Source organism: Petromyzon marinus, chromosome 15 (assembly GCF_048934315.1).
Source record: "Petromyzon marinus isolate PM22_M1 ecotype Great Lakes invasive population chromosome 15, UKy_Petmar_22M1.pri1.0, whole genome shotgun sequence".
Lineage (NCBI taxonomy): Eukaryota > Metazoa > Chordata > Hyperoartia > Petromyzontiformes > Petromyzontidae > Petromyzon > Petromyzon marinus.
In genome coordinates, this window is record NC_133681.1 from 9,068,556 (window position 1) to 9,089,302 (window position 20,747).

The window sequence follows — 20,747 nt, forward strand, 5'->3', positions numbered from 1 at the left end:
TGGCCACCCGGGGTCTCAAGGATTTGGGTACTCCTGACGACGACAACTACTGTGGTGAGGAAGCGTGTGGGATTCGAGGTGGAGGTGAAAAAGCCGAACAAACGCCCCCACCAGCTCGCCAGCCAGCAGCAGCGGCAGCAGCTGTAGCCCTGCACTGACCAGCGAGAGGGCATCGATGGTGGCGTGGTGCGTCTCGCACAGCAGCCGCACCAGCCGGTTGTAGCCGCGCTCGGCCCCCAGGTGCAGCGGCGTGAGGCCCAGCTTGGTCTTGGCGTTGACGAAGGCCTTGTGCCACAGCAGGATGTCGGCTATGCCCTCGTGGCCGTTCTCGGCCGCCAGGTGCAGCGCCGCCTTGCCGTGCTGGGGCGGCACGGGCGCGTGTGAGCAGGTGGACGCACGTGTGAGACGCGCGAGGGCACGTGGGCACGTGGGGGAGCACGTGAAACGCGACGCAAAGTCACAAGGGGGTGCTCTAAATGTCAAGACACAGAGTTATTATATTTATATGTTAGAAACCCTTTAGGTCCTAAATGGTTTCTCACAGGGTTTCTCACAGGGTGAGCGTGGTGCGGTGCACGGAGGTTGCGCATGTCTCACGGCACGTAGACCCCTCGCGCTAAACACACGCAAAACAAAAACACCTCGCTCCGAACGCGAGCTAAAATACACGGCGCTCTAACAAGGAGCACAATGTGTACTTGCGTGCACTTCATGTATGGATAATTACATGTAGAAATGTATACAGGGTGCTACAAACAATGTGAACACTTATATGGGACTATCGTTTTTAATGGCAAAAGAACGTATAATACTCTGTAACATGATAACAAATGTAATTTACATTATGAGATCTCCTTTGCCAGTAACAAGATATAGTAATAGGTTTTACCCTTTTAACTGGCACAAAAACGGACACCTTTATTCAAGGCATCATGTTTGCAATAACCACAACACAAGCAGTCAAAATGCAAACAAAAGAGACAACTCTGATAATAATATGCACTGTCCTTTAATTCGATTGGTCCACACCCGAGACTAGGCTCTAAGAAAAGCCGTCTCGGGTGTGGACCAATCAAATTCAAGGACAGTGCATATTATTATCAGAGTTGTCTCTTTTGTTTGCATTTTGACTGCTTGTGTTGTGGTTATTGCATACATGATGCCTTGAATAAAGGTGTCAGTTTTTGTGCCAGTTAAAAGGGTAAAACCTATTACAACAAATGTAATGTTAATAGTCAACAAACGCCTGGAATCTTCTCCAGGTGATCTCCAGAGCCTGGAGGCACATTTCTTGTGGTGTTGTTGTAAATTATCCCAAGTGTTAACATTTTGTTGAAGCACCCTGTACAATTATTATTTGTTAGCCTATTACCAATTCACCAGTAATGCGCCCGATCTCATCGGATCTCAAAAGCTAAGCAGGGTTTGAGGCGGGACAGCACTTTGGATGGATATCACGGCTCCGCCAACTGCTGCAGTAGGCAGCTGTGAGGCTGTGCTACTCAGTGGGCAGCAGTGAGTAGAAAACAACTCCGTCGTTGTACTGTTTATTCTATGCTCCCGTGTCTCGGCTCCCCCGCCGTCAACGTGCGCTGACCAGCGTGGTGAAGTACGGCCTAGTAACCCGGCAGGGTGTGGGAGAGGCGCTCGATCCCACAGCGGAGTGACGCACGTGCCGGTGTTGATGGATTTACACAGATGTCGTTGAGTACCCTTCACATCGTCTCTTTCTCATTCTGTTTTAATCTTTGCTTCGTTTTTACTCCTCCCAATGGTGTTGTAACTGGACGCGTTTTTAGATTTAAAAAAGAGTGCATTACTATTCTTGGTTCTTTCGGTAAAATCACGTTGAAGGGAAACAATAAAATAATACAAATATAAAACAATAAAATATAAATTTTGCAAACTGCCAATCGCTGCGCGTGACGCCAACGTTTTTTATAAATAAATAAATGTGCCGTTTTAAAAATAAATTTATGCAAACCGACACACCTGATGATGACCGTTTGAGTTATGGTCGAAACGTCGTGAGAATTTTTTATTGTTTTATATATGTTTTGTTATTTTGTTGTTTCTCTTCAACGTGACTTTACCGAAAAAACTAAGAATACAATAAAATACGTTTATTATTTTATTGTTTCCCTTCAACGTGACTTTACCGAAAGAACCAAGAATATGAATCCCTGCAGTCACGAAAGCTTTAAATCAAAATTTAGTGCATTACTACTTTAAAGTGCTGCACCGCTCCACTTTCAGTCATCTCTGGGCGGTTGCGCATTGATACCGGTGTTGTGAATTGCGCGCACGGTGACGATTCTGCGATGCCGATTGTGACGGTGGTTGAGTGTACAGATCGGAGGATTGCTCCGCTTCACCACACACCCAGCAGTTGAAGAGATGCGTCTCTGGGGCCGTCTGGAAAGCTGTTCCTTCCGATGTAAGGAAGCCACCGCAGCTAAGCACTTTTCAATCTACGTTGAAGACTAATTTCTTTACAATTGCTTTTTGTGTTTAGTTTATTGTCCTTCCGCCCGCACCTACAATTGGCATGGTTGGCTATGCACGTTGCGAAAGAAGTTCAACATACATATATATATAAAACCAGCGAATGTCTTGCCAACAAGCAGTAGATATTAAACGGCTCGTAATGAAATGTTTGTGTGCGGTCAATTTACATGTACCGTATTCGCCAGATTATAAGAAGCTCAGGGAAGTGGGACGCTCCAAAACGTTTTTTCCGAGTGATGATGAAGTTATAAAACCATGTCTCACACACAGCGACCAAATTATAATACGCAAATCCAACTTTTACTTAAAGCTACAGGAAGAAAATGCGTCTTATAATCCAAAGACTACAGTATACCACTTGTGCCTACATTTCATATAGATTACATCTAACAAAATCAATAATACATGAATTCACTCATTTGCAATGGACAAAGTTTTCATTCAATCCAGAGGTGCGGGTAAACAGACAAGTTGTAAGGCAGCCAGAACCGGCGCTACCAACAATTGTCCAAGCACTGTGGTCCTATATTGGGATGTTTGGCCAACTCCATTAACGAGTGTTTATACACGTGGTGGCACTCGGAGGAAACCCACGCGTCCGAGAGGGAGTCATACTCAAACCTGCACAGATGGAATGCAATTGGAAATTCATCCACTTGCTGTACCGTCATACCCGGGCAAGTCAGGAGATGGCAACCTCACAGCTCAGCGGGGTTTGGGAGCTTCATGAGTGAGTACGTGATCCAACCAGGCGAGGGAGGTGGTTACTACCTCGCCTGCTATAACATGGAGGTCATGGGTTCGGTCCCGATCGGGATCCCTGATTACTTTATATTTGAAGTTTGCATGTCTTTCTCCCCTTGGTTGGGTAGTTTTTTTTTCCCTACACATTTAAAAAAAACATGCACTTGGATTATTTGGCTGCTGTGAATTTACACGTGATAAGCCACTCGATGATTTACCTTGTGAAAAAGAGCTACATAGCTTAGTGGGCATTACCTGGTAAAAAATAATAATTATAGTTTAGTTCATAAGCGTGCAGCAGCAGCACCCGAATCAAAACCCCTCTGGCATTGCCGTCAATCGACGTACCGAGTTCTCAATGAGCAAAAGCGTGTGGGCTTAACGAGTGGGCTTCACGTGTCGGCTTAACGAGTGAGCTTCACGTGTCGGCTTCACGTGTCGGCTTAACGAGTGAGCTTCACGAGTGGGCTTCACGTGTGAGCTTCACGTGTGGGCTTCACGTGTGAGCTTCACGTGTGGGCTTCACGTGTCGGCTTAACGAGTGAGCTTCACGTGTGGGCTTCACGTGTCAGCTTCACGTGTGAGCTTCACGTGTGAGCTTAACGAGTGAGCTTCACGTGTGAGCTTCACGTGTCGGCTTAACGAGTGAGCTTCACGTGTGAGCTTCACGTGTGAGCTTCACGAGTGGGCTTAACGAGTGAGCTTCACGTGTGAGCTTCACGTGTGAGCTTCACGTGTCGGCTTAACGAGTGAGCTTCATGTGTGAGCTTCACGTGTGGGCTTCACGTGTGGGCTTCACGAGTGAGCTTCACGTGTAAGCTTCACGTGTGAGCTTCACGTGTGAGCTTCACGCGTGGGCTTCACGTGTCGGCTTAACGTGTGGGCTTCACGAGTGAGCTTCACGAGTTCGAGGCAGCCGATGTGTGCGCGCCACCTCACCTCATCAAACACGTCGACCCTTGCGTTGTTTTTCAGGAGGATCCTGACCACCTCGATGTGCCCCTTCTCCGCAGCCATCAGTAGAGGCGACCACCCGTTCTGTGAACCAGAGCAAACGCCGCGGACTGACTCTCGCACCGACCTTGGCTCCAGGGCGGTTACACGACCGCTCCTGGTCAATCCACCAGCCTTCGTGTGGAGTTTTTTTTGCCCGTGTTATTTAATTCATCATTCATGACGTTACCCTTGTATACGCAGACCTTTTAAAAAATATATACAATTCTGATCGTAGATGTCTTGCTATCACCAATCTGCACTGACCAGATGCGGTGAGGTATGGGCTAAAATAACTCCAACGTCCCAACCACAGCCTTGGGAGGTCTGCATGCAGCAGTGGATTGATAACAAAGCTGTACGCACACACAAGGACACGTGTATTTGAATGAAACCAGACTTTAATTGTAGCTGTCTGTATGTAAACAGCTGGGTGGCGCTGTGTCAGAGCTCTCGTGTTCACATCTCGGTCCAGGGTCAACTGAGCCCAAACGACTTTGTGGAAAGTCAACAGTGATTGTCAGTGATACACTGGCACCCACCATACGAATATGGAATAGCCACCATGAGCTCAGAGCCATCATTTGAGTTGACGGCTCCATGCTCATTTTATCCTTAAAGAGACTTTGATGTTTTAAAGAAAAGGAAAAAAATCATTCCACCAAGTAAGGCCTACTCCGCTATGTAGTGCTTTTTCAGAAGCAACCTGGCCACAAACGATATCTGTGGAACTTTTTAGCAGCCAAATACTCTGAACGCGAGATGTTGATTCTCGATGTGGAGGGATAAACCGGAGGACCCGGAGAAAAATCCACGCAACCACGAGGAGAACACGCAAACTCCAAATATACAACGGGCGTCAGGGTCGGGATCCAACCCACGACCTCCTGTATACCAGGCGAGGTAGTTAACATCTCCTAGCCACCGTGGAGCCCTATAACCGTTCCCATGGTGTTGGCATAACCCTTCGTAAACCTGGCTTAAAACTGCACCCGTGACCCAGTAACTTTGTACTTTTCACTTCCATGGCTGGGTGGGCGCGTCTGCGTTGGCGTCGACCCATCGCAGAGAGCTCCGTGTGTGTGTGCACGCGCAGCGGATTAAGGAATTACCTGGTCGGCTCTGTTCAGCACGTGTTGCATCTGGTTTGCGCCGATGTGCTTCAGCATTTCTGTCAAAATCTCGGCATTGCCCGATCGTCCGCAGTAGTGGAGGGGAGACTCGCACGTCTGCACACGACGTCGCGACGACAACACGGCACACGATTGTGACGTGAGCTGGAGCGCAATTCACAACGTGAATAGTTGGCATCGGAGAAGCACGATGTTAGAGGTACAGCCCTGCAATTACTTGTCTAATTCCACTGCTGGGAGAAGAGCCTGCCCTCGGGGGAGCTCTAGAGCAGTGGTTCTTAATACTTACTGCAGCCTTGCGCCCCTATGGTTCTCAATCATGAGAAAGTGTAAGATACTAATACATACATAAGTTTGATGAAGCAGAGCAGTTGTACTTACGTACCCGTGCTTGATTCGTGTTTCGATGATTTACCTTATTTTTAAAAAAATCTGGCCACGTCTCGCACACCCCAGAAAGGGCATCTCGCACCGGCAAGTGGAGCGTGCACCCCAGGTTGAGAACCACTGCTCTTGAGAGACGACACTTCTATGCTGGTCAGAAATCTCGGAATAGGTGGGAGTGCCCATAGTTTACCCCGCGAACGCGACCTCCTCCTCTTCTTCTTCTTCCTTCGTGTGGCTGATGTAGATGCAGAGCTACGATTACAATTTCACATTCAGACGGTCAAGCTTAGATAACCGCGTCAGGAGCCAGCAGAAGTGTATCGCTGTAAAGTCTACTTCGTATTTGTGAATGGGGCATCGCGTCGTTATATATTGTATGGTCTGCACACTACTGGAGAGTTTTTAATTTTGCATTTGTGCGTCGGGTACCCGCATCTGCCATGGCTTGTGGTGGACCATAAGCTTCGTGGGAGATCAAACCGTTGACGAACTGTTGGTATAATAGTTACACAGTTGCTATCTCAGTGCCATGTCCTTTCTCAAAGACATCGATGATCATGGCCTTTGTTCATATTTATTTAAAAAAAAAAACTTGCCCATTGTTTCAACTACCACACTGGGAGATCAAATCCACCCGGCGACCTCTGCATTGCAAGTGGGGCAAGGCCGTAAATATAATATATATGGGGGGAGGGTACACATCCCCCCCCCCCATATATTCAATATATTGCTATAAAATAAATTCATGTTTATATGATTGTGGTTATGGTTATACTTTATGAATCCCTAATCTCTGCCATTACATACAATGAAACAAGAAAAGGTAAAAAAGAAAAAACAGAGCAATGTAATACAATACTCTATTAGACATTATTGTTAAATATAAATAAAAAGGCCATCCTATGTGTTAGTGAATTTTTTATATTTTAGGCAGGAAATGGAAAGATATTATTTTTCAAATTTAGATTTATTTATTTTCTGGGGGGGGGTCTCAGACCCCTGGAAGATTTGGTCCCCCCCCCCAATGTTGACTCCATGGCTACGGCCTTGAAGTGCGGCGTGCTAACCGTCACACCATGGCTCCATCCCATTGCACGACGGCGAACTGGCATTAGTACTGCCACATTCTCACGTTGCACATCGTGCTGTGCCAGAAACTTGACTTTGTTGCCGTCTTAATAGCAGAGATTAGGCATCGACTACCTCACCTAGATATTTCGACACACGAGGCTCAGTCTTTTGCTCTGGGACACCGGGAATGGAAATTGCTCTATGCTTAAACGTCGGGTTAACTACGGGGGACGGGTAAGGCCTCTGGGGCGTTGACGCGGCCCATCGGTAGCACCACTTGTTGCAGACATTCGCGGTTCGACTCTGATGGCCGCCCTGGTTATTACTGCGAGTGTAATGGCCACGATAATAGTGTGGGCCTAAATGATCCCCTGACGTCAATCAAAACGAGGAGGATATTGTTCGACGGCATCATGGTGCAAATGTTCAAAATGTGAAATGTTTCCTGCCTTCACAGTCAATTTATTTCAGGCAAGGCCCATTGAGCAAACAAAAAACCTCTTGTTCAGTCGCGACCGGTCCGTTTATGAACTCAACTAAACTTTTTATTTCACGGAGCTATATAGCTATTTTTCAGAAGCTAACTGGCCACAAATGATCGCTCAACAGAGTATATGCTAAACTTCTTTCGCACCGTACGTAGCCAACTGTGCTAATCGGTGGCTTATCATGTGGAAATTTATAGCAGCCGAATGCTCTAAACACCTGTTTCTGAATATGCAGAGGGAAAAAAACCTGGAGAAACTGGAGAAAAATCCACGCAACCACAAGGACAGCATTCAAACTCCAAATATACAACAGGCGTCAGGGTCGGGATCGAACCCACCACCTCCTGTATACCTGGCGAGGAAGTTCACATCTCGCCACCGCGGCGCCCTAAAAACGCGTAGGCCATTGTGCGCCGGTGGTTCGGTCATGTGGAGAGACGACGGGAAAATCATGTGGGTCAGGAGGTGCAAGTGGAAGGAAAGAGATCAAGAGGAAGGCAGAGGAAGAGGTGGGAGGGGGGCGGTGTGGTGCGACCGGACACGGTGGCACCGAGGAGCGGAATGAGAGACGGTGCAGGATGGGGCAGCGTGGAGAAGCTTGGCAAGGACAGCGGACCCCACATCAGTGGGACAAACGTGTGTAAGAAGATTTTGCGCCGATGTCATGGTCCAAATTTTATAAACTTTAAAAGATTTCCTGAATTCCAGTCAGTTTGTTTCAGGCGAGGCCCATTGAGCCAAAACAAGCTCTTGTTCAGTCACGACCCGGCCGTTTCAAAGGTGACCTCCTCCTGGAGGTCATGGACCCTGGCTGTGAAACTACTGCAGCCTGTGTCCGTGGCTCATAGCGCCTGCGTGAAAGCCTTGCGCTGTGAGAATGGCTTCAAACACCAAAGGCATTACGTTATTGGTGCAGTGTGTGCACTTCCATTGACCTCACTGCGTGCTAATCAGCGCCTTCTCTGTGTTGCTTGCTAAGGTATGCAAGCCACTGCGTTGAGCAAATATGATTCACGTTTCTTCATACTATGGTAGTGTGGCCTTGTGAATTTATAAGAGGTTTTAGGATTAGAACACGTAATACTACACGATCTAACCCAAACACCTCTTATGGATAATATTGGTCGCGAAAGCCTACGTGTTAAACAGCCTTGGTAATGTTACGATCCAAATAAAGCACATCATTGATTAGCTTGCACTAATTGGGGTTGACCCTTGTATGGAAAAGCAATTGTGTGCAACTAATTGAACATCATTACACAGAAAGCATGCTGGCTGTGAAGAACAGGGGCATTGGTGGAAGTGGGAAGCAAAGCAAAGAGAGGCTGCGAGTGATGTGAGCATAACTCACAAACCAATTAAAAAAAATCCTGAATTTGAATGAGAGCACATTTGCATTTGATTGCAGAGTGCAGGTGATGAAAGTGACTGTTAACAAAGAGACGGCTAAACTGAAGCCCCTGGACTTTCAGTATCGCTGCAAGCAGTGCATGCTGTTATCTCACAGTGGCGAGGCAGCTTCAGCGACGAGACAATGAGGAAGACGAAGCTGCGATGGGTGGGGCACATGGAAAAAGCGTAAGAGAGCAGATCGCCGAGACAGGAAACGGGGTGTAACCTGTTTAGCTTTCGTATACTTTGCACTCCTATCGGTTTTATATTGTTTTTTGTTGTTGTAACTTTCTGACCTGCCCTTACCAGACATCTGTGAACAAGAGCTTTATAGTTCATCGGGTTCTTTCAGTCTAAATAAAGATTCTGATTCTGGTTGCAAAGAACTAAGGCCAGATGGTGGGGCACTGCAAGAGCAGGCCTGGGAGGTCACATGTTGGCTGAACAATTGCGCGATCTAGAACGCAGAGGGAAATTACGACACAAGTTGTGGTATGAACAGCATTTAGTCGTGATGACCTCATGATCTTAACTAAAATATGATTACGTGTTGTTAAACAGGTGCAAAGAAAAATCACTTCAGGGAGGATCATGCGAGCAAACGTGTGCATTTCGACGCACTAAATGGTTCAACGTCTGCCAATCACTCCTGGGCGAGAGGTGGCCGTACGTAGGTCGGTAGGTCAGTAGGTAGGCCGGGCAGTGGCGAAGAGCAAGCATGAGAAAAAGTAATGCACTCACAGTCTTGGTAGATGCGGCGATGTCAGAGTCGTACTCCATCAGCAGCTGGATTATTTTGATGTCCTCTCCGTCGCTGTGTATCTCGTCTTTGGTGATCTCGGTAGCAAGGTGCATCGGGGTCTCCCCGAACTGCAACACAACCGGCCGAGTGCCCGTGGTATTTTTTGTGAAACACTCACACATCCAAAGTTTGTATGTGGGGGAAGAATGAATAATGGGGTCGCACCGACGACGCAATTGATGGCACAAAGTGCGCAGGTGTGTCGAGGTGTACAAACAGTGCTCATTTTTAGTGATGAAACCTCCACCAAGGAAAACAACCCATTCCGTTATTTTAAAAGTCAGAGTCATAGTCAAACTTTATTAGGCATGTGGCAGAAACTCTGGTCATCCTCGCTGTGTTCTCTCGAGACCGGCCAGAGGACAGGAGACACCACGCCTGCCATTCCGAATCATCTCCCAGGAGACGTCTTCATATGTACTATTTGTTGTTGTAACCTTCTGACCCACCCCCATTGGGAATCTTTGAAAAAGATGCTTGCATAGCTCATCGGATTTCTCCAGGATGAATAAAGATTTTGATCTCTCACTATTTAAGATGCAGCGCGTTCACACAGTTTCATCTTCTCGGTGCCTTGGAGTCTTCTTGGAGTCTCCTTCGAGTCTCCTTGGAGTATCCTTGGAGTCTCCAAGGCACCATAATTCTCCCGATTACAAAATGCATGAACGTTTTGTAAACGAGCCCAAAGTTGTGCACGTGTGTGCATTTTGCTTTCTGCAGCATCTTATAATCCGGAGAATACGATAACACTAGCAATATCAATACCGGACATTCGCCACTAAGTGACGCACTCAATTATGGTGACATCACCACGGTGCCTGCGCCAGGCCAGGTGCACTTTGAGGCCACGTGTAGTGTCGAAGGCTCGCTGACAGGAGGTCATGGGACAGACCCAGGTGCCATGGGTTAAGTGAATGAGACGACTGGCAGATGCACCAGCTATGACCCCTACTGTGCCGAATCGCTGCATTTTAGCCACCCGGCACTCCGCTCGTTGTCGCGAACATCGCTCCTCCGCTCTCTGTTCTTGTCGGAGGGCGACTGCCTCCAACTGACCAGTAGCGGCGTCCTTCACGAGCCTCCTCCACAACGGACTGGCCTGCTACCATCTGTACCACGGAGGCTGCGGGGTTCCCCTCGGCTAGAGATGGAGGAGTCCCCGACCACCCCCCTCACCCCCCCCCTCACCCCACTAACCCCCCCCCCCACCCCCCCGGCCCCCCGCGGCGTCGTCACCTCATTTTCCTGGTGGACGCAGGCGACGGCCTCCGCGTGGCTCTTCTCGTTGGCGAGGTGGTTCAGGATCTTGGTCACCACGTGCAGGTGGCAGTTCCGCACGGCGATGTGCAGTGCATTGTTGCCGTCCTGCAGACGCCGCGCAAAAAAAGGGAACGCGGTCGCGTTCCGTAGGCTCCGACGGCGGCTCGCTCACGCCGTGAACATTCACTCATCCATCACCGCATAGCCAGCGAAGGGCCGTTTGCGACAAACGTGTGACCTCTTGCGACAGCGTTCACGTAAACTGCTCTCGCTGCCGTAGACCGGCGTCTCGAGTGATCCGTTTGACCCGCAGATCACGGACGGGCGGCGCAATTACTTTGAGGGCGGTCGCAGTCCTGGCTTCGAACGTCACCCGCCAACCGGAGGTTGCGCAGTTTTTCCGCTGGAGGTTTGCGCGTCAGGAGACCAGGAGACCGGTCGCTGATGCAACGGCGACATTTCTGACCAAGTCAAACCATCGGACTGCCAAGACGGCGTCGTTGGCATCGCACATAGCAAGTGCAGCAAAGTGGGTTTCGAAAATAACCCGTGAATATTTGTGAGCGATGTCCTCCTCGGGCACCACGGAGCGCTCGGAGAGAACACCACACGCACACACGGAGATAACACGTGCAAATAAGCACCTACTTGCTGCACTGCCTTGGACATTCCACCCTTGCTCACATCCTCGTAGGTGGTGCTTCCCGCACCATGACGTACCCACTCCACCACCGCCAATGCAGCATCACAACATCATCTGCCTCGTTATGGATACTCAGCCTTGGTCTTGAGAAGGAGTGGCTGACCCCGTCCAATTTCCATTAATGGCTTAGGACCACCACGGGAGTTTTGGTTTGAACAGGTTAACAACTTTGTGATACATAAATTCTGCATTAGACTTATCTGACCGACAGATACAGATTCCAGAATTGACAGTGGATGAATGCACATAATATAACTCTGGTGTGTTTCTTCTTAGCGTGCTGGGGTGTGGTACAAGACACCGATTTTTAGTTTTACCTTGGATCTCCACAGAAGATCTCCTCCCTCCCTTAAGAGAAGCTGCATCACCTTCAGGTGCCCGTGTCTTGCAGCGATGTGCATCGGAGTCTCACCGTTCTGGGGGGGGTGGGTGGGGGGGGAATAGAAAATAAATCCAAATCTGTTTAAGACGTAGGCTTTAGCGACCAATATATAATCAATGAGGGTTTTTTTTGGTTAGATCGCATGAACATAAATGTGTTGGTAAACCCGCCACCAACGGACACAGCCAATTCGTGAAGTTTGTCACAAACAAAACATGCCATGACGATGAAGCCGGTTGTAATTACCGGCAAAACGTCGTACTCAAATTGTAAATGTTGTGGGTTTACTCTTCAACACACCGGTGTGCTGAACTAGTAAGGAATTGGCACGTTTTGTTTACGTGACAAACCTGACTAATTGGCTGTGTCGGGTGGTGGCGGGTTTACCGACTCATTTATATTGACGCGATCTAACCCAAACCAAAAAAAAACACTCTTATGGGAATCCAAATCGACAAGTGTCGTTTTCTAATGTACACAGAGGCGACTGGTCTGCGGTCTGTTTTGACATGCCAAATGTGACGCGCTTAAAAAAAAAGGAACAGGTGCTCGCTCAACCTCGTTTGCATCCAACAATAATCCTCATGACATCCCCGGTCATTACAGGAGCTAATTGCCTGCTCATAACACGCGATAATTGCTGCCCACAGCTGTACGAGGTGGTCGCATACAGCAACAATGCTCGGGTTGCCGGCTTGTGGAGCGCATTTGAGAGTCTTAATGGCTACAGTTGAGGCTGCGTACAGTCAACCAGTGCTTTCATTGAAACGCCAGTGGTTTATTTTTTTTTATTTTTCAGACAATCGAATGTCACCTTTTGCCAAGTAGTGCATCGAGCGCGCTGCGGACAATTTATATCATGGAAAAGTGTCAATGATCTGGGCTAAAGTGGGAGGGATTGAGTAGGGAGAGAGCTAAAACACGGACAGTTCACGACTTGAGCGAATCGGGCTGTAACTGGCAACGTTGTACCCGTGGCACACACCACGGTAAGGGGAGCAGAGTTCATGATATAATGTTAAGGGAAAAGGCACAGAAAAAAGAATTAAAAAGCAACTGACAATAGAACCAACACATGCGCATATAAATATCAATGTCACAGCATGTAATTACATTTTTCGTAAGCGTGCTTAATCCACAACTAATCCACACGCAGGAAATGTGACTTCAATGTATATTGATTGCAATATTTCAACTGTGCAAACGGTGTGTGTCTCGAATTACTTCACGAGTCACAACTCTCACCCAACACGAACAGAGCAGCGCACCGATTTTCTTCAAGAAGAGCCATTGCCCAAAATCTCACGTATTATTTTATTTTAAGTCCGCAGTATTGTTGATGAATGTGTTACGTCTTTTTTCATATCACTAATTTTTTTCCCGAAGCGGCAGATTGCAGAATTCTATTAATTTGATATCCGTGTTCATAATAACATTGGCCCTGAGACGAGCGAGGTCCAATTAAGTTAAAGCCAGATTTGCGTGATGCTCTCCGTGCATTAGTGGTGACGCAGCTAACATCTTCAGCTCAATGCAGTTGAGGGCCAGCTGTTAATCAAAGTGTGTGGAGCCATTAGTGTCCAGGCTGAGACTATCGCATAAAGCTTGTTTAATACTGGTAGGAAACGTAGTGGACTGGAAGTCCAACCGGGATTAATTCTCACAGGAGGCAGGGGATGAATTGTTTATGTCTGTGGATGTCTGTCCACGTGTATCCGGACACCCACATATATAACAAATGCGCTCCTAGTGGGCATTACTGGTAGGAAACGTAGTGGACTGGAAGCCCAACCGGGATTAATTCTCACAGGAGGCAGGGGATTAATTGTGTGTCTGTGGATGTCTGTCCACGTGTATCCGGACATTCGGATATAAAAAATGGGAGGGGTGGGGCTGGGTGGAGAGGGGAGGCTAGGGAGGGGCTGGGTGGAGAGGGGCTGGGTGGGGAGGGGAGGGTGGGGAGGGGCTGGGTGGGGAGGGTGGGGCGGGTGGGGCTGGGTGGGGGCTGGGTGGGGTGGGGCTGGGTGGGGAGGGGCTGGTCACCCCGTGGTGCCCTTATAAAACTCAACGTTCAACCTACTTACACCGGCTTGTGCCCGCCCTCACAGTCGGGCATGTTTGCGGAATACACCACGTGGTGCCGCCGTTGACCCTGGCCATTGACCGAGCAACCCAACGTTCCTACCAGCTCCCTCCGCAGGAATGTTCAAGATATTCTGGCCAGGTTCATCCCAACATATCCGAGTTAAACTAAACTATATGTTTTTTATGAGGTAAGTCCCACTGAGATATATAGTTATTTTTACAGTTTATACATTCAATCTGGATTTTTTGCCGGCGGTGATCTGGCATGCCACGAGCTTCGGTGTGTTTAGGAGGGAGTGCAAGACTCACGATTTTTTCATGGCATTTACTTGAACATAATTTTATTGTCTTTGCATTTTATTTTGGTGTACAATGTTCTGATACCCTCTTGAGTGGAGGCGATATTACATTTAGCATAGAATACGGTTTTGCAGATGTGACCTCGCCACAAATGATAGCTCAACGAAGTGGCTTATCGTGTGGAAATGTTACAGCAGACAAGTACTCTAAATGCGTCTTTCTAAATGTGAAGGGAAAACCAGAGGACCCAGAGAAAAATCAACGCAACCACGGGGAGAACACGCAAACTCCAAATATACAGGCGTCAGGGTTGGGATCGAAACCACGACCTCCTGCATATCAGGAGAAGTAGTTAACATCTCGCCACTGTGGCAGTTACTGGCTCAGATGTCTAATGTGGTCCTTATGAGACCCCTATGGTGTTAATGTTACCACGTGTAATCGCAATTGAGTGTTTTGCAGGCAATCTTTCAGCATCGGAATGCTTTAGCCAACACCCGTTACACTGGATGATTTTCATTTTACCTGCGAGAGGAACGAAACGGGCAAACCTGGAGGGAACCCATGGCGAACGAAGGGAGAGAACACACAGAGAGAACCCGGGTCCCCCTTGCCGTGATGCAGGGATGTTATCGCCTCGCCACCTCACAGTGAGTTTGGTTTCAAGAGGCAGGCGGTGCCGAGAACTGGCGGGAGTCGATCACACTGAGGGGCGTAAGTTCACAAGCTCACGCGTCGCGCGTGAGTTCTTTTATTTGTGGCGTTTGATTACACGCCTTTCCCTTTTTTTCCCTCCGCTCCTCCCCTCGTCCTCTCTTTACCCTCCCCCTTCCTTCCCTTTTATGTGAGTTATCTTCTCCCTTACCACCTCCCCCTACTCCCCCATTATAAACTTCTTTAACTTCTGTGCTAGAGGCTCCACGACACGGGTGCTGCGGAGAGCCCCATCCGCCTCTCTTCGCCAAGCCCTGCCACGCCGATCTCGGGCTTCTGCTTGCGGGGTGTAATGATCCCCCCCCCCGCCCCAATCACCCCCACTTCTTGTTCTGTGATCGTTCAGTTGAAATACATGCAATTAATTTGAAAAAAAGGTAGATGGAATTCGAGGAACCAGCAGTGCGTGAAAGGGATCGTGGTGGGTGGGTGTCACCTCCTGCTCTGCATTCACGTCGGCGCCGCTCTTCAGCAGCATGTCGGCCACCTTCTCGCCCTCCTTGACCTGCGCGGCGATGTGCAGCGGTGTCTCCTGGGCCTGGCGGAGAACAAAAGATATAAAACAACGCAGAGGGAAGAATGAGTCGATGCAGTGCGTGGAACGCTCACTGTGCCATCCACGGTTCGTCTTTCGAAAGGGTGGAATGCACCCCCGTCACCATCATTGTTAACGCCTCTCTGTAACTGTCACCAAGACACTCAACGCATTCGTCAATAACACTGCCTTAAAAGGAAACATTTAAAAAACATATTTTCCTTAAAAGGAATATGTATAATGTATATATATAATGTATTATATATATCATTCTCAGGTAGGATTCTTTAATTTTTTGTTATTGATACAAATTTCATGTTAGCTTAACTCCACCCACGGAACCAGTTAAAATGTTTACTGATACCAGTACCCAGTAAACACGGAAGTTGCACCAACGTTCCATCAATGTTGGTGCAACGGTTGCAACCACATGCCAATGTTGGCGCAACTGTTGCATGTTTACTGGGTAGGTGTTACCAATTGAATTCCGTTCGTATTCATTACACTAGAAGCCTCAATTAACAAATAATAATATAACTTGCATGTCCATGGGGATTTTTTTGGAATGTAAATATTCGTGAATTGTAAACACAATCACTTGTCACCGTCTTTAACAGCAGTCGCATTTGATAAATCAACTGTCTCTAAATCCTCCAGCGGAACCCTAAAACTCAGGTGTGTTTCCCTGCTCTCTTCACCTTTCTGAGGCCCGGCCAGGTGAAAATTCCACATTCTCGGTGCCCCTAAACAATGACCACTGTTGACTTCTGACAAAGTGGTACTTGTGGTATTGACTCTGGGCAAATAAGGGGCCTGATAACGCAACTGTCAACCTTCTGAGTGTGAGTTAGTTGCTGCGCCCACAGTGCAGCCCAGCCACCCAAGTCCCTCTACCGTGCCAGTCAATGTTTGCTTGCAGTTTCTCACCCGCATGTACCTAATTGATGCAATAGTGGAAATGCAGCGTTTTTCCAATGCTTGGCACAACAGGTAGCCGAATTTCCAAAACTTTCTGGCAAATTGCTTGTCTTGATAATTTCAGTGGGGGGGGGGAATGGTTTTTCACCAACATGTAAACGAGGTATTATATATTTTTTATCATTTTAGAGCTCGGTTAAGATAGCCGTCAGGTGCTTTTCAGTCTGTTCTCATATAACGTCTCTGGAGTGGGTGAGAGGTGGATGTCAGTCCGTTGACAGTTCATTCTTGCTGGATCCCAGGGGAAATGCGATGCGCACATGCGCCCATGTAGTTTGAGTGTAAAGAACCATTCACAAGGCATGCGTCAAGTAAAGGTGCAGCCCTGAAATGTTTTAATCACGCCGCTGCTCGACAGTAGCGTTACACGTGTGTGGCAGGCAGGGGTGCCTTGCACCCCCCCCTCCACCCCACGGTGACAAAGCGAAGAGTTGGGGCCCCCTTGACAACCAACATTAGATATGTTTTCAACAACAGTTTAAAAGAACAAACAAAGATTTATAACGCAGCTTCGATTTTTTTTTTATATATATGAAAATGCTTTCATTTACGTTCCACCTTGCATTTCACTTGAATAAGGGCGGTGAATTTTGGCTTTCGCAATTTGCGCGAGTCTAACATTGGGGCCCCAACTGACCGATTGCCTCACCCCCTGAGCTGATAATGTTACGCCGCTGTTGCTCGCTATACAATCAACGCACGCCAAATATCAAGGAAGAGATCGAAGTGCCCACGATTTACCCCACCGCACGGGGACTGCCGATCGACTAACTGCGGTGTTGCCCGTTTATACTGCTGCGCGGACATCGGCCCATCGCTTCAACTGCCGCGCCAGGACATCGAACTGGTGACCTCTGGATCACCCAGTCCACTGCATTGACCATTGCACGATGGCCGCGACGTCCATAGCATGTGAAGTGCTATTTATAACACGTGGTTCAATTGTCCAGCTGCTGAGAAACTAATGACTCGTTCAGAAAGCCTAATCAGGAGTCAAGGTGGATGAATAATTATCACACTCTAAATTTACTTAATGGAAATTATGCGAATTAATAATTAAACAGAAGAAACATCTTAAGGATAATTTACAAATTATCAGTTAATTTGTAACCAGCTGCACCCAAGATAACAGCACAGTACAAATACAAAGATAACCGGATAGCCTTTAACATACTGTTGGGGCAAGTGCTGTTGTAAAGCACCTCTGAAGGCCAGTGTGGCACGTGAGGGGGTGGCCAGCACCCCATGCCAAGCCGCCTTTGTCTCTCCAATAATTAACTGGGTGCTGGATGTGGTGTGTGTGTAGCACATCACTTTGCAAGCATGGTATGGTGGATCACGTTATGAATTTGGATGCACAGAATGCTCAAAACTTCTTGGTAGGATAGGTTGGGGTAGGCCAGGGTTTGTCAGCCTCCTGCTCGCTCTTTAACGGCTTGCTTCGTCACGTTATTTATTAACGACCGCCGTCTCGAATTCACATGCATTGTGGCTCTTGAAATATTGAGGGGCGGTTTTTCGAATTAAAAAAAAATGGCTCTTATTGTTATTTTTTTTGATCACGCCTGGGCTAGGTAATTCAGGAACTTGCAATGGAAACTGACAGGAATATGTAGACATTTTGAGGAAGGAGAGTGTGATAGGGGTGGCCGCGTGTGCATGAAGGGGGAGGCAAAGTGACTGAGGCCGGCACTGGGGCTGCACCCAGAGGTGGGTGACCAAGGGGAAGCCCTCAAGCCAGACGGTGAGATGGGGAACGTGCAGATCTTTGGGAATTCATATGGATGACTGTGCAACAGCTGCAGGACATAGCAGGAAAACAGGCTGCGATGACAATGTACGGGGTGGCACGAAAGTTATTGCCGACAACCCCTCGACCGTGACTTCTAAAACACCGATAATTGCCGATCAGAGGCAAACCAATTATTCTTTTAAACTTTCCCCATCCGCAATGAAAAATTCGCACCTTGCCGCCCTTGAGGTGAACCTGCGCCCCGAAGCCGAGCAGCATCTGCACGACGGGCGGCTTGCAGTTCTGCACGGCGATGTGCAGCGCCGTGCGCTTGTCCCTCGTTAGGGCGTCCACCAGAGCCCCCTTGAGCAGCAGCGCCTTCACCACGGTCACGTGGCCCCTGGCCGCGGCCGCGTGCAGGCACACCGCGCCAGCCTGCGACGGGCGGTAGCGTGTCGCGACGCGGTCAAAAATAGAAATGTGTCCTATTTTAAACTCTAAACTAAAAACTATTCTTAATTTGACCGAGTATTTTTTGTTTTTTTTTAACCAGGTGAGGCCCACTGAGCTATATAGCTCTTTTTCAAAAGCCACCTGACCACTAATGATAGCTCAACGAAGTGGCTTATCACGTGGAATCTTTTTAGCAGCCAAATATTCTAAGTGCATGATTCTAAATGTGGAGGGAAAAACCGGAGCACCCGGAGAAAAATCCACACGACCACGGGGAGAGAGACATGCAAACTCCAAATATACAAGCATCAAGGTCAGGATCGAAGCCACCACCTCCTGTATGTTAGGCGATGTAGTTAACATCTCGCACCCCCCGGCGCCCATCCTTTGCGAGGGTTGTCACCTCTGAGATACATAACAATACAAAAATACCCAAAGCACGCAATGAGCATACGAATATTATCCCGCAATAATAATAAAAAAACACAGGAGAATTCGATGTAAATGCACTGCTTTGAGTGATGTGTTTCTATGACAAAATCTGGATTGAAAAATCTTTTCCTTAGAACAGATGTTTGCGTTTAGTTTGTTGTCCTCCCCCCACATCTCCGATTAGCGTGGTTGGCTAGATACGGTGCGAAATAATTTCAACATATAAACATACTATAGTGCAGCTGATAAAAACAAACACGATGGTTGATGTCCATGGAAGACTGACAGATTTCCCAGGACAGCTATGACTCAACAAGAGGATGTCCTGGGGAAACCAGAACACGTGGCAACACTAGCCCATGGCAATGCTGCGTTGGAATCTACTTCTGTCTCAAATTCTAGCTCCCTATTCAAGGATGCTGTGCTGTCAACTTTTAAAGTCCTCTCCATGAACTTGGGATCCATGGGACAACGTAGAGCAGAAAACCAATTCCGATTATTTCTGCAAATGTCGTTTGTTGCAGGAGAAGTTCAAGGAACGAGTTCAATGGCCGCCCTGGTTAATACTCTGCGGGTGTATTGATCAGAAAATATATGCCGTCCGCTTCGCAATTAACGTCGCAGATTCCGTGATGCTATTGGTCAAAAGTTTGGGCCACGTGTGCCAGCATCATGGTCCAAATTTGCCAATTTAGAACAATGACAGTACTTGCAAATAGCCTGAATGGGGGTAAAGCCACAGAGCAGCATTGCCCCATTCTATAAAACTCGTGCAGACTATAATTGTCCGTGAAACATAGCTCCTTCAATATAGCCTTGCACTTTAAGATTGGTGCAAATACCAAGTGTACTAATTATTTGATTTCATCAGACTGAAAGGTGTGTGCAGCCTGGAGACCAATGATAACAGCTTAAAATGGAGCAGCTGCCGCAACACACTGTGTATCATTACAATGTCACGGTGATTGGGCTGCCACAATCTGAATAGGGTAGAAATAGCTCCTGCGTCGCTTTGACATCACAAGTGGAAACCGTGGCAGTGCACTTAGAATCTCAAGGACTAAGCCTTTCAATTAATTGTTTCCTTATTAACGAAGCTTCAATCTCTTCTCAGAGTACCTGTGACATATAACCTAAATACCTTGGTAAAACATAAATATCCCAATTGTGTTATTGATGTCATGTCCTGAGACAAAACACCCATTCAGATATCTCTGAGAGCAAGTGCAACCCGTCGTGTTTCAGAACAGCCCATAGAAGCGGATATCAATGAGCTACCTCTGAGACCACTTCAAGTGACCTGATCCACGCAGTAGATGGGAGCACTTTTTCACCCGCTCTGCCATATGAGAGTAATGTTCGATAGGACAACATACATTTCTTATTCTCAGAGCTGTAATTTAGCCAACTTAAGGACAGAACCAAATTTAACGTGATGTTGATTTGAAGCTTTCGTGATTTGCAGGAATCCATGCTCTCTGCTTCTTTCGGTAAAGTCGCATAGGTAGAAAAAAGCACAACTCTACAAAACCCCAACTCTCCCCTAACCCCTCCCCCCCCGTGCCTATTTAAAGCCGCAACAGCAGATCATTATTTCTCACCTGATGACGGACGCTTGTGTTGCGACCAAAACGTCATGTTCTTTTTATTATTAT

At 47.7% G+C, this 20,747-nt stretch overlaps 1 protein-coding gene across 4 annotated transcripts in view; it reads right to left on the reverse strand.

Annotated features, from left to right (window-relative positions):
• LOC116942644 (uncharacterized) overlaps positions 1-20,747 on the reverse strand; it is a 100,828-nt gene that overhangs the window by 26,354 nt on the left and 53,727 nt on the right. For 3 of the 4 annotated variants that reach the window (XM_032954807.2, XM_032954810.2, XM_076067273.1), the window contains 8 exons: positions 18,442-18,642; positions 15,399-15,500; positions 11,799-11,897; positions 10,755-10,883; positions 9,458-9,586; positions 5,358-5,474; positions 4,192-4,290; positions 160-360 (listed from right to left, as the gene is read on the reverse strand). In XM_032954807.2, the coding sequence (XP_032810698.1) occupies positions 160-360; positions 4,192-4,290; positions 5,358-5,474; positions 9,458-9,586; positions 10,755-10,883; positions 11,799-11,897; positions 15,399-15,500; positions 18,442-18,642 (1,077 nt within the window). The remainder of the gene's footprint in view (positions 1-159; positions 361-4,191; positions 4,291-5,357; positions 5,475-9,457; positions 9,587-10,754; positions 10,884-11,798; positions 11,898-15,398; positions 15,501-18,441; positions 18,643-20,747) is intronic. The other variant, XM_032954808.2, reaches the window with a different exon arrangement.